Source organism: Oratosquilla oratoria, chromosome 8 (assembly GCF_046742065.1).
Source record: "Oratosquilla oratoria isolate Oo_2021 chromosome 8, ASM4674206v1, whole genome shotgun sequence".
Taxonomy (NCBI): Eukaryota; Metazoa; Arthropoda; class Malacostraca; order Stomatopoda; family Squillidae; genus Oratosquilla; species Oratosquilla oratoria.
The window spans coordinates 51,533,256-51,548,255 of NC_134784.1; the positions used below are offsets into that span (position 1 = coordinate 51,533,256).

At 41.7% G+C, this 15,000-nt stretch overlaps 1 protein-coding gene across 1 annotated transcript in view; it reads left to right on the forward strand.

Moving 5' to 3' along the window:
- Window positions 1-15,000, forward strand: part of LOC143027713 (A-type potassium channel modulatory protein KCNIP1-like) — a gene marked incomplete in the record, with an annotated part of 806,525 nt that overhangs the window by 789,180 nt on the left and 2,345 nt on the right. Inside the window, 3 exon segments of the mRNA XM_076189181.1 lie at window positions 3,932-4,070; window positions 4,585-4,729; window positions 13,272-13,334. Of these exon segments, the coding sequence (XP_076045296.1) occupies window positions 3,932-4,070; window positions 4,585-4,729; window positions 13,272-13,334 (347 nt within the window).

A 15,000-nucleotide genomic window follows, 5' to 3' on the forward strand; every position in this document is an offset into this window, starting at 1 on the left:
CAAATAAAAAGGGGGGACATATGTAAGTGTATGATGCTAGAGGGATCACTTTTTTGAGTGTAGATGGGAAGGGTTATTAGAAGGTTTTAATTGAGAGGATTAGGAGAGGAAAAGAGAGAGTAACTAGTGAGGTGTAGTGTGGGTTTAAGAGTGGTAGAGGATGCGTGGATCAGATTTTTGTGGTAATGCAACTTTACGAGAAGGTTTTGGAAGTTGGTAAGGATGTTTTTTGGGCCTCTATGGAAATATAAAAGGCTTATGATAGGGCAGATAGGAAGGTTTTGTGGGAGGTATTGCAGATATATGGGGTTAGGGAAAAAATGTTAAGGACATTCAAGAGTTTCTACGAGAATAGTAGAGGCTGTGTTAGAATTGAAAATGGGGAGAGCGAGTAGATTGAGGTAAAGGTGGGACTTCGCCAGAGATGTGTCATGTCGTCTTGACTGTTCAATTTATACATGGATGCGGTGGTGCGAGCGGTAAATGCAAGGGTAATGGGCTTGGGATTGGTTAAAGAAAATAGAGAAAAGTGAGAGATAAGCCAGTTGTTGTTTGATGAGGAGGAATTAAGGAACTCAGTGACGGAGATTAGGAAGGTGTTAAAGAGAAGGAAGTTGAAGATAAATTTGGGTAAATGTAAGGTGATGAGATGTAAAAGAGGAGAATGTGGCAGCAAAATGGAAGTGAGTATTAAGGGAGAGAGACTGGGGGAAGTGGATAACTTCAAATACCTGGGTGCGAATGTGGCGGGAAAGGGAGGAATGGAGGTGGAGGAACAATGTAGGTTGAGAGAAGCAAGTAAATTCCTTGGGGAATTAAAAAGTGTAATGAGAAATAGACATTTGGGAAGGGATGCTAAGAGGAGATTATACGAAGGGGTGATTGTGCCGACAGCACTGTATGGGTCATAAACATGGAACATAAGAGAGGAAGAGAGAAAGAGTTTGAATGTGTTTGAGATTAAATGCCTGAGAGGTATGGTATGGGTTACTAGGTTGGATACAGTGAGAAATGAAGAGGTGAGGAGAAGAGTGGGGATGGAAAGGAAGTTGGGAGATAGGGCGGATGAAAGAGTATTAGGATGATTTGGACACGTGGAAAGAATGAGTGAAGAAAGATTAAAAAAGAGGTGTGAAAGGCAGAATTGGAAGAAGTGAACAAGAGGGGACGACCAAGGATGAGATGGATGGATGGGGTAAAAGGGACATTATGAAAGAGGCACTGAGGAAGGAAGAGAGAAGACAGATGATGGGGTGAATGGAGAATGGTTGTGTATGGATGATGCTGTGATGCATGGAAGGGAGTGGGTGGGGGATGGGGGGTGAGGAAGAGTATATGAATTATATTTTGACGCGGACCGAAGGGATGTCTCCTCGTCTTCTCTTTTTCTGCATGAGGGGACGGAGAGGGAGGGTCGCCGATTAAGTGAAGCAGCCTTGCTGTGGATGTGCTGTGTCTTGTTGTGTTGCTTCTGACCCAGGGCAGTGGACGAGATGCGGGGATGACCCGTCATCCAGGATAAGCTAAGAAAAGAGGGAGGAAAGGGTGGTAAATGGGAGTGGAGTATGTGGAAATGAAATGGGTGAGAGCTGAATTATGCCTTTGACTTTGGCTACTATCTTCTGCTTAATATTCTACTACAGTGTACAACACCTGAACTGAGTATGGACAATCAGTAACCATACATAGTTTAGATACATATATATATACAAGCATGGAGCATATATTAAAATTTATATCGGTCGTATGACAACTTGCAGTTGGCAATGGTAGACGTAGGTGTCCTTCCGTACTCGGGCGAATGACCACGGTGAGGTCCGACACAATAGGAGGTCCCGCGGGAGTTCTCTGGAGAGGTCTATCTGACGTGCTATAACTAATGCGTGCGTGTGCGCGTGTGCGCGTGTGCTCGCTAGACATCTAAGGGGTTGAATTTTCATTCAATCATCTTACAACAATCATCATCATCATAATTATAATCATCAGTAGTAGTAGTTGGGAACAAGGGTTGATAAAAGATTATTGGGAAGGTTTGGACACATGAAAATAATGAGTGAGGAAAGATTAGTAAAGAAAGTGTGGAGGACAGAGGTGGATGAAGTGAACATGGGGGGGGGCGACTTAGGATGAGATGGATGGATAGGATAAAAGGGGTTATTGGGAAAGAGGGAGATGCCTGTTGAGGAAGGAAGAGAGAAGACAAAAGATAGGGGTAAATGGAGAATGGTTGTGTATGGATGATAATGTGACGCATGGAAGGAAGTGGGTAGGGGACGGGGTAGGGAATATGTGTGAATGATATATATTTTTACGCAGCCCAAAGGAATATCTCCCCGCCTTCTATTTTTCTGCATGAGGGGACGGAGGAGGGTCGCCGGTTGAATGAAGCGGCCTTGCTGTGGATGTGCTATGTCTTGTTGCATTGTTTCTGACCCAGGGCGGCAGGCTAGATGTGCTACGAAAAGAGGGAGTGAAGGATGGTAAATGGGAGTGGAGTATGTTGGGATGAAATGAGTGGGAGTGGATTTATGCCTTTGACATTAGCTACCTCCTTTGTAAGGGGGAAGAACCCTTGGTATATGTATCATTATCATCATCATTATTATCACTGTATGCTCCTATCTTTCCCTCCATTTTCCCTCCACCTCTCCTTTTTATTAATATATATACATACATACATATACCAAAGGCTTTCCCCCCCCTTATAAGGGAGGTACCCCAAAAAAAAACAAAGGCATAAAAACCAATCCCACCCATTCCATCCCCATCACACTCCACTCCCCTCCACCCTCCACCCTCCCCCCTCCCTCCTATCTTGGCACCTCCTGGATGACGGGTCATCCCTGCATCTTGTCCACTGCCCTAGGTCAAAAGCAGTGTCGCAAGACACAGCATATCCACAGCAAGGCCACTTCATTACCATTCTCCATTCACCCCTGTCTTCTATCCTCTCCCGTCCTCCAGTCCTCCGGCACTCTACTCTCTCTTAAACAAACATTAAATAACCGCGCTACCCAGTCCACCATCACTATAATATATATATATATATATATATGTATATATATGTATATGTATATATATGTATATGTATATATATATGTATATATATATATATATATATATACATATATGTTTGTTTTCAACCACAAATCACTTTTAATTCCATGCCATCGCAGTCAAGACTGAAGAATTACTCGATGGAGGCATTCGTTGGAAATTGAAACGTGGACGAGCCAAGGATTCGAACCCAGCTAACCCGTAACAAAGTTACAGTGACTTAAACCAATGCGCTATCAAGAGAGCGCATTGATAGCGCATTGGTTTAAGTCACTATAACTTTGTTACGGGTTAGCTGGGTTCTAATGCTCGGCTCGTCCACGTTTCAATTTCCAACGAATGCCTCCATCGAGCGATTCTTCAGTCTCGACTGCGATGGCATGGAATTAAAAGTTATTTGTGGTTGAAAAAAGATATTAATTGATCGCTGGGAACCATTCAGTGTAAATGTATATATATATATATATATATATATATATATATGTATATATATATATATATATATGTATATATATATATATATATATATATATATATATATCCTGGGTTCATTCTTGATTGAAAATAATTCAAGGAAATAAATGTCTGTTTCCATTTACCATCAGATATTTTCATCACCAATTTTTCACCTATACTTCTGCATTAACCCTCCTGTCTTCTATGTGTCCATATGCATCGCAGATGCTACGTTGACCTATTCTTAGAGCTTTGTGTTGACCAGTACCAGACAGAGGAGATTTGGGCCGAAAGTTCTCAATTGAGGAAGACCCAGATTTGGTCCAAGTTTAATCTTCTGCTAAGGGGAAATAGAATTGTCTGGCGTCTGTCAGATCAAAAAGTATATCAGATTTCTTTATATACTTTTGCGTTCCAGACTCTGCCATGTATGCTCATTACGTCTTTGGCACCCTGGACCACGAGGGCGTTGGCCACATCACCTTCGGGGATTTCGTCATGGGACTATCAGTCCTGCTCAAAGGCACGATGCAGGAGCGACTCAACTGGGTTTTCAAGTAGGTTTTCTTCACACAAGTTTAGATTCAGCCTCGAATTTCACTGATTGAACACGATCACCCCCACAGTAACCAGCAACAGTCTTCTGAACCTTCCATAGATCTCTCTGGAAAGAAACTTGGAATTCTTGTAATGTTTTTACTTTTAGGACATAACCTCTATAGTCTAGAATGTAAGCTTTCATGGGGATTTTGTGTCCTATTACTAAGACATCCCAATAATAGGTCACCAATTGTTATTCGCTCATACACTTTGAAAAATTCTTTCTTACCTTTTTCATCCGCATCAAACCTGATTTTCATGACATTGTGAGATGGTATCTGCTCCTTGTATATTGCTCTGTGATAAAAACAGTACAAATCTTTTCACAGAAGTTATGATTATAGTTGTCATCTCTAGACGTACAATGATAAAATATAGACAGAATAGCTCGACGCATTACCTCAACACTAGTTGATAATCTTCACTGTCCTATCATTCTATCATAATACAACTGACTCCATACATTTTCAGTTTGTACGACATCAACAATGATGGATACATCACAAAAGAGGAACTAGTCGACATCGCTACATCCATTTATGACCTGATGGGAGACGAGACTCACCCAGCCATTGATGATGGCACGCCAGTCGATCACGTCGAGAAAATTTTTGACGTAAGTTAACTAGAATTTGTAGGTCTAAACATAAATTTATACTTTTGTGTGCGCATATTTTGCAACTAAATGGTTGTCCTTCTTTACTGGATAGAGATCTTCATCCACACTACTTAGATGACTATCGTATCACTAAAATATGATTATGAGTGGATGGGTAGGAAAATTTTCCTTGACACTTGTGCTAGACAAAATCAGAAAATATGAAAGCCTGTTTTCATACGCCTAACTGCCCCTTCACTTCTTCGCCATTTTCTTTTCTCTGCCTCCAGAGCATATTTCACTATCCTCTTTTCCTCCCTTCTCATCTATCTTATGCCTTTTCTTCCTATCCATTTCTGCACTAACATCCATACCATCTTGATGTCCATCCTCTTCTTCAGCTATTCATTGGCATTTATCCTTTATATTCCTCTCCTTCGTATCACCCTTAAGTTGTGTGTTCATTCTCTCTGCATGAATGCACCATCTTAGCAGTACCCTAAAGAGTTGCTCTTACCCATCTATCTCCTTATCAAATTTTTATATATATCCTTATTCCCCTGTCCCTTCTTCTACTTCCAAAGAAGTAGAAATTATTCCCTGTGACATAAAATGAAGGAAACGAGGGTCAGGTCTAACCAAGGAGGTGTGATTGGTCTAGATATCTTGTCAAAAAGGGAGAGTAAGTGCGTTTCTCTGTGGATGATGGGAGACTTTGTGTTGTAAGTGTTTAAACATCAGGTCAATAATCCTCACAGGAATATCCAAAGATCCGCAGAAAATCCCAGAGCACCCTACGATGAACTGAATCAAACGAATTCTTGAGATCAACATAGTGTGAAAGCAACCCCTGTTGAAGCTTATATTTGTGCTTCCAATCCATCCATGCCTTTGGAACTTCAGATAGAAGCAAACCCGCACAAACACCATATAGGCAAGCACCTGGCTCAGCACAATGAGCAATCCAATTCCACAGTAATTGTTGCAATTCTGCCGGTCCCCTTTCTCCTCCCAGAGATACACGACCAACTCTTTTTCCAATAAGGGAATGGTACCGGACTTCCATATGCAACCCACGGATCATGGTCTCACCTCCGACTGTCAGCATCTACCCGCTGATGTTGCAGATGCCAGCCGCATCTCCATCCTTCATTTTACAACCTTTCTAGCCTCATTGAGAGAAAGCGGCCTTTTATCCATCAATGGATGGGAAACTGCCACCATATCATCTAGGGGTTGCTGTGCAGGCAGATGGTTAGTCATGTACAACTGCACAATGTATTTTGCTTGATGATCTCTACACCCATCCATATCTGACACAAGTTATCCATCGGCTGTTCGGACAGTATTCACCTGGGCCACAGAATTGGAGCAGAATTTCTTCAGGGCTTAGTAAGCAAGTCTAAGATCATTCAAATTGAAATAGTCCTCAAAATTCTCAGTTATCTCCCTGACATACGTTTTATCTTTCCTCAAGAGAGCTCTAGCTCGACGTTTCAGAATCCACTACCGAGGGAGTTTCACAATCGAGGATATTTTACAGTTCTTCAGGGTCCCCAGAGCTTCCAAATATTTTTAATAGATTCAAGATTGTTACCACGTGCTACTGAAAATACGTATCATCCATGAAGTCTTCCAAATGAAATCATGGTGAATTTCATTCCCTAGTTCTTCTGAACCTGCTACCCAATTCAATGTTGTAACGACAAATCTATGATCGTTCCCAAAGAACTCTGGTACATCCTGCAACTCTCCTAGCCACTTTGGCACAATTATGCCTGCGTAGACGTCATGGCATGGGGCTTGCGTGGGTCACGTGAGGATCCCGGCATTGATTATATATTATATAATATATAATATATATATATACATAATATATATATAATATATATATATATATATATATATATATATATATATATATAATATATATATAATATATAATATATATATATATTATTATCTTGATTATATATATTTTTGTAGTTGTACATGAGTCCCCCTGATTCTGTGAACAGGTTTGCTTACGTTTTCTATGTTTATTGTTACTCAGAGTAAAAGAGAACGAGCAATATAGGGGTAACTTTATATCTTATAATACGAGTAGTTTGATGCAAATTACATGTAACAGCCAATGCTGCGCACGGGAATTTGACTCGTACTGAAGTGGTTAAGGTACTCCAGTGAGTGCTAAGAAATGTACAATCTATTTCTTTTACCACACCCACAACATTTCTATACTAAACCTATAGGTGCGACTCATCTCTGGAATCAGCAACCCACAACCTTTTGGATTTCGAAAAATTCAGAGGATGAAGTAGTGGTCCTGGTTTCAGAGTCATATAAACCAACACATACTTCATAATCAGTTCTGTTGTTGACAGTTACACTATTAAAGTTACCCAAAACGAGAAATGTGCCCCATGGTAGACACTGGTTGACTAGAGATAGATACGGGCACAAAATTAAAAAAAAGAATTATCCCTTAAATTCTTGTTGCATATGAAAGACAATTTCACTGGAAACAAAATACTTTTTTAATTTTAGATAGCTTGAAAAATAAGGGAGATACGATTTTTTCATTATTTTTATCCCGAGTTTTTTGGTTAGACTTTACCATAACAAAAGGTTAGTAAAGAATAAAGCTTTGCATGAAACAATCTTCTCTTCATGGTTATATACTTCGGTAGGAGCATATAAGAGATATCAAGCCTAAGGTAGATTAAATTTTATGATCACCATACACTCGCCAGACGAAGTAATCTATAACGGCGTGCTGTAGTCTGCTAGCTATGCCCCCTCCCCCAAGAAATCTCAAACAAAGGAGAATAAAAAGGATGATCTAGATAGTACACCATAAAACCTGAATTCCAGCCAGGCTGACCCAAAAATATCACATTCAGGCGAGCACAACAACAGTGATCAATCAAACTCAAAGACACAACAAAATACAATAGCAGAAAACTACACCAATATTGACCAGCCACAGGCACAAACAAAAGACCCACATTCATTGGCCTCAGAAAACAAACAAATAACTTTTATATGTCGTTACTACAGACGAGGAGTTTGTAAATATGGAATAACAGGCAAAGACTGTACCTACAGCCATCCAAAACCATGCACCAAACTCTTGACCCATGGAATAAAGAACCAAAAGGGATGCAAATTAGGGGGAAAATGTACCCTATTCCACCCAGCTATGTGCAGAAACTCCCTAAGAAATAAAAAATGCTTGGCCAAAGACTGCAAATTCTTGCATGTTAGGGGCACAAGTCGGAAACCGGATAACAAGGAAGAGAGGAGTACACATACCAACAACACCAACACACACAGAGGAACAGAATCTCAGGCACAAACATATTCCAAACCCAATGGATCGGACCCAACACCTTCAAGCAATGCTCTAGGGCCTGATAAAACACAAAGTGTTAATGGTGATTTTTTAGGTTTAGTAAACGGCTTGAAAACAGCCTTAGATCTACTGACCAAAACCATACAAGCACAGGGAGTACTCTTGACCAATTACATGGAAGAGAGGAAACCAACAGGGTATGTACCACTGCCGCTTCCGCAGACAACAATACTACCCAACCAACAATTTCCCTGGCTCACAACAGCACAATCAAACACACATTAGAAAACATCATCATGGGTAACATACAGGGCCTCTACCCTAAAACTAACCAAAGTAAAATTCCTTTCATCAAAGAACTAACAGTGCTAGAGGATCCCCTGTTTGTTGCCCTGACTGAAACACACTTGAGGAAGGAAGTGAAAGATGCAGAGATAGCAATGGGGCAATATACCCCATATAGAGCAGATAGAGAAGGGAGAACTCATGGAGGTGTTATCATATATGTAAGAAATTACCACACCTCAGACACAAAGACCCTCCTTACACACACAGACAGCCAAGTTGAACTTATAGCTCTACTTATAAACTCACTCAACCTTATTGTTATCAACTGCTATCGCCCACCCCAGTGTGACACTGAAAAATTCAGAAGAGGGATAGAATAGATAGACCTCTTACTAGATAGTCTACAAACACCAATGCCAGACATCATCCTGTATGGGGATTTTAATCTACCATTTATACAGCGGCCAGGAGGTACCATATCAGGAGGAACAGTGGAGGATCAAGTCCAAGCCAAACTCCTGCTGGACCTAACTGACAGGGCATTTCTCACACGGCTGATAACCAAGCCAACAAGGATAAATAATATCCTCGACCTTTTCTTCACCAACAATCAGGATATCCTCGGCAACTATCACGTAGAAGAAACAATGTTCACTGACCACAATCTCATCCCTGTTAACACCACCTACACGAAAAGAGAGAATGCACAAAGTAAGTCACCCCCATCGGAGAACACTCACCTTGGGCATTTCGATTTCCACACTGATTCCATACAGTGGGGAGAGGTTAATGCTAGACTTGGCGAAGTAAACTGGGACCAGATCATGGAAGGGAATAGTCCAGACGACATGTTTCAGGCCCTAATAAAAACTAGAAATCTGCAATAACCACATCCCACTAAAATGAAACAGAAGCCCTTGACATAACACCATACCGAGAGACAGAAGAATCTTGATGAAGAGATGAAGGTCCTTAACCACACAATTGAATAAAAGAAAAAGTGAAGAAAAAGAGTGCCAAATCAGGGCCAAAATAGCTGGTATTGAACAACAGATAGTATCTCATGAAGCCCAAAGGAGAAATGAAGAAAGTCAGGCGATATTAAACATCAAACAAAACCCAAAATACTTCTACAGCTATTGCAAGAGGTACATAAAAACGAAAACTCAGATTGGCCCCCTAAAAACAGACAGGGGAACACTAACAAAAGATCCGGAAGAAACATGCGAAGTGTTGAGGCAACAATACAACAGTGCGTCAAAAGTTGTCAGCAACCCAGCAACATTCTTTGTAACGGACAACCCCCAGTCACCACAGCTCACAGACCTTCTGTTCACGAAGGATGACATAAAGAACAGCATAAAAGAGCTCAAATCGAACTCAGCCGCCGGACCAGATGGAGTGCCAGCCATCATGCTTCTGAAATGCAGAGAAACCCTAGCACAACCCATAAGTATGTTATGGAGATCCTCTCTGGACAAAGGAGTGGTCCCGGCGCACCTCAAAAAAGCCACTATAAGCCCCATCTACAAGGGAGGGGATAGGAGCCTCCCACAAAATTACAGACCAGTAGCACTTACATCTCATATCACCAAAGTGTTCGAGAAATGTGTGCGGGACAAAGTCACCACGTATATGGAAGACAACAACTTCCTAAACAAAACCCAACATGGGTTTAGAAAAGGGCGCTCTTGCTTATCAAAGATACTGGACCATTACGACTGGCTCCTACAAAACCTGGCAGAAGGAAGAAACGTAGATGTGGTGTTCCTGGACTTCGCCAAGGCCTTCGATAAGGTTGATCACGGCATCCTGCTTCACAAGATCAGATCCCTAGGAATTGGAGGCAAACTGGGAAACTGGCTAACCAGTTTCCTCACTGGGAGGACACAAGCAGTGGTAGTGGAGTGCCGCAAGGTTCCGTTCTGGGTCCACTCCTATTCCTCGTCCAACTGGGTGACATCGACACACACATAGGCTCCTCAGTTCTCACCTCTTTTGCTGATGACACAAACGTCAGTCACATAGTGACCAGGAAAGAGGACGTAGACCACCTACAGGAGGACCTCAACAAGGTGTACACCTGGGCTGCAGAAAACAACATGCAGTTTAACGAGGGAAAATTTGAAATGCTGAGATGTGGTCCATCCCAAGACATAAAGCTGGAAACTGCTCTGCATACCGAGGGTGACTCAGTCATCCCCCCAAAGACGCATGTAAAATGCCTGGGAGTTCACCTCAGCGATGACGCCAGCTTTCATCACCACATCGATGAAACAATAAGGAAGACCAAGGGAATGGCAAGCTGGGTACTCCGGACTTTTTCATTCAGGGAACCACAGGTTATGCTAACCCTCTGGAAGGCCCTAGTCCAACCCACACTAGATTACTGCAGCCAATTGTGGTCACCCCATAGAAGAGGAGAAATCCAGCGATTGGAAGCAGTACAAAGAAGCTTCACCCGGCAGATACAGGAGATGAGGAAATTAAATTACTGGGGCCGCCTCAGGGAACTCAGACTGTTTTCTCAACAAAGGAGGGGGGAACAATACAGGGCCATCTACCTGTGGAAGATTCTGGAAAATTCAACTACCAGACCCAACAAACTCCTCTACACTACAAACACAGTACAATAAACGAACAGGGCGCAAGTGCAAAAGAAGAACCCTTCCAACCAGAGCCCCAGAGCGAATCAAGACTCTACTTGCTGCCAGCCTGGGGCATGAAGGACCAAAAATCTTCAATGCACTCCCTAAAGAAGTAAGAGGCATAACAGGCTGCATGGTGGATACATTTAAGGCTGGCCTGGATAGGTACTTGATGACCTTACCTGACGAACCACCGGTACCAGGCTACACAGCCATCTGTCGAGCAGCCTCAAACTCCATCCCGGATCAAGTGGACCTACTAAGCAGGGACGCCAAAACCGGATTCAGCGGCGGATCACCGTGACTGTGAGGGATCAACCTCAGCACAGCACCAAGTAAACCAAGTAAGTAAACCCTCCTACTTCCGCCCCTGAGGCAGGCTCCATTCGCGTGGCCTTGCCAGAAGTAAGTGCAACACTCGTTAATAATCTTACCACTGCTCGGTCTCTTAAACTTAAATAGAGCCACTATATCCAACCTAAATATTCCAAGAGTAACCGATTGTTCTTGAAAAGGGAAAGAATGTTCCAGCTGCACACACGGAGACCACAGAGGCTTGACGTGCGCAAGCCTCGTTTGAGCCAACCTGGCTGCCCTCGTACCGGGCTAAGTGGATTTGACGGTGGGAAATTACAAGCCACCTCTCTCACATCAAAATGCTCATATACATAAATACAAAAATTCTCCCTCAGCCCTCCCTACCCCCTTTTCCCCATCACTAGCCACTACGGAGCCCAACAAGAGGAGACTAAGCATAGGGCCCAGTAGTCCCAGGGAGCGTGAAAAAACATACGCATCCACCATCAGAGGCTTGACGTGTGTGAGCCTCGTTTGAGCCACCCTACCACCTGCTCAGCGGGACAAGTGGATTTGACGGGGGCAAATTACAAGCTTACCACATCAAAAGGCTCCTACACAGAGATATACAGAGTCTCACTCCAGCCTTCCCGCCCCCGTTTCTCCATTACCACCGACTATGAAGCCCCAACGAGAGGAGATTAAGCGTTGGGTCCAATAGTCCCAGGGCTCAAAAAAGAATATACGCATTCACTATGGGAGACAGCCATATATATATACACTTGCAAAAAGCACACACATGGAGCCAAAAGCGGGAAGTGGACTTAAACATCAAGAAATGTACTATAATGGAGTTTGGAAAAAAAAAGAGAGAATATCAGGACAATATAGAATTGGTACAACGGAAGTAAAAGAGTCAACTCCGAAAAAGACCTAGGAGTAATTATTAACAAAGACATGTTACCAGACACATATAAATAAAACAGTTGGAGAAACCTACAATTTACTAAGATCAATAAAACTGGCTTTTAATTATCGGGATGAAGTAGTGGTAAAAAAATATTTGTTACACTGATAAGACCAAGATTGGAGTACGCTGCAATACAATGGACACCCAGCACAAAAAAGAATATAAAGAAATTAGAAAGAATCCAAAGAGCAACGACAAAGATTACATCAACTCTTTCAAAATTGACATACGAACAAAGATTGTCTAAACTGGAACTACCAACCCTGGAACAAAAAAGAGAAAGAAGAGATCTACTGGCCATTTACAGAATCATGAAAGGCATGAAAGTCCTTGATAGAGAAGACTTATTAAAGTGGAATAAAAGAAAAACAAGAGAAACATTAAAAGAAACTCAAAAAGGATAGTTAAAGAAGAGATCTAAAAAAAAAACCGTTTTCCATACAGAGTGGTAGATGTCTGGAACAAATTGGAAGAAACAATAGTGTATGCAAAAACCATACAAGAATTTAAGAACAAACTAGATGCTGAAAGATACAAAGACTGGTCACTGCGAGCAAAGCTTCCCTTCCCGTATAGTACAACTAGGTAAATGTACACAATCACACACAACAATACAATCATAAATTGATCAAAACAATTACTTTTAATCTTTCCTAACTTTTGTTATGGTGTCCAAGGAAAAGAAAGTTACCAACTTTCTTCATTTCTGTTTTGATATCCAGTTATGAGACTATTCTGTAATCAAGAGGGCTTACTGATTACAAGACCGATTATCAACTAATGATATTATTTGAAACCTAAGTTTATTCGAGGCAAAGTAGTGGGCAATGAAGCCGTTCTGACAATGGTTGATAAAAACATAAATTATGACCATAAGCCATCAGTCTTGTAAAAAAAAAAACAGAATTGTGTGAAGATTAATAAATAGAAAACCAAAAAGGTCCAAATGTAAATATTTCTATGTTTCTATGACAAAACAATCCATCTTTTCTCTTTATACAGAGACTCGACCTCAATAAGGACGGTGTTGTCACCATGGACGAGTTTATGGAATATTGCTCCAAGGTAAGATACGTTTGATACGGCAGTGGTGGAGTTGGTGGTGGTGGTGTTGGTGGTGGTGATGGTGATGGTGATGGTGATGGTGATGGTGATGGTGATGGTGATGGTGATGGTGATGGTGATGGTGATGGTGATGGTGATGGTGATGGTGATGGTGATGGTGATGGTGATGGTGATGGTGATGGTGGTGGTGGATTTGGTAGCGGTGATGGTGGTGATGGGGGTAATGCAGATGATGGTAGTAGTGGAGTTTATGGTGGTGGAGTTGGGGATGGTGGGGTGATGATGGAGTTGTTGCTGTTGGTGGTGGTGGCAGTAGTGGAGTTAGTGGAGGTGAACTTGGTATTGATGAAGGATGGGTCAAAATATCGCCAGATGGTTTAATGATTACCTTTGCATTTTTGTTTGTAACCGTCTTGGAAATAAATCCTACATGTCGGTGGGCAGTTGTCCTAGAGCGTTGGTGGGCAACCATTACAACTAGAATAGCCTTTTTTCAAAATTGATAAAATGTTGTGCTGTGGGTGCTGCGAGGATGTCTGCTGGAACTCAGTGGAGTGGATCTGCCGGTGTTTGGAGTTGTTAGTCGATGCACGGATGATGTCTTTGAACGATAGAGTTCTTATGCACCAGGAGGTGTGCCAAGTATGTCGGTCTGTATATTGATGAGAGTGCTCTGTTGTGAAATGTAGACTTTCTCAAAGATGTGTAGTTTTCTGTGATTGCTGCAGTGTCTAAGTATTTTCGTGTTATCCACCAAGTGTTGTGTGGTAAAGGTTTTGTTGTGAGTTTGATTCATATGTTTATGTATGCTGCTAAGTCTCCTGCTAAGCGAAGTCGTAGTAACACCAATGTAAGACACATTATTAAGAAGTTTGCAACCTTCTTCTCACAACAAAATCCTTACTAGACAACACTTGGTGGATAACACGAAAATACTTAGACTGTGTTCATGTTCAGTACCGGAGCCAAGTTCAATACTACTGTAATACCTCCTCCGGCCATCTTATCCGATAAATCACTGATGAATCTACTTTCCGGATTTTAATTTTTCTATCTTCCACTACCCCCAAATACCGCATTCACCTTTAGGTATCTCACTGTCTACTGATCTAATTTTCATTGCTGGAGTAATGACATCCTTTCCTTACAGCCTAGTGTATGTATATATATATATATATATATATATATATATATATATATATATATATATATATATATATATATATATATATATATATATATATATATATGTGTGTGTGTGTGTGTGTGTGTGTGTGTGTGTGTGTGTGTGTGTGTGTGTGTGTGTGTGTGTGTGTGTGTGTGTGTGTGTGTGTGTGTGTGTGTGTGTGTGTGTGTGTGTGTGTGTGTGTGTGTGTGTGTGTGTGCCTGCGTGTGTGTGTGTGTGTGTGTGTGTGTGTGTGTGTGTGTGTGTGTGTGTGTGTGTGTGTGTGTGTGTGTGTGTGCGTGCGTGAGTGTGTGTGCATATATGTGTGTGTGTGTGTGTGTGTGTGTGTGTGTGTGTGTGTGTGTGTGTGTGTGTGTGTGTGTGTGTGTGTGTGTGTGTGTGTGTGTGTGTGTGTGTGTGTGTGTGTGTGTGTGTTTGTGAACACTCTATGTGTAAAATCTTATACACGTTTTTACACTTTTTGTGTATAAATCAATTTAC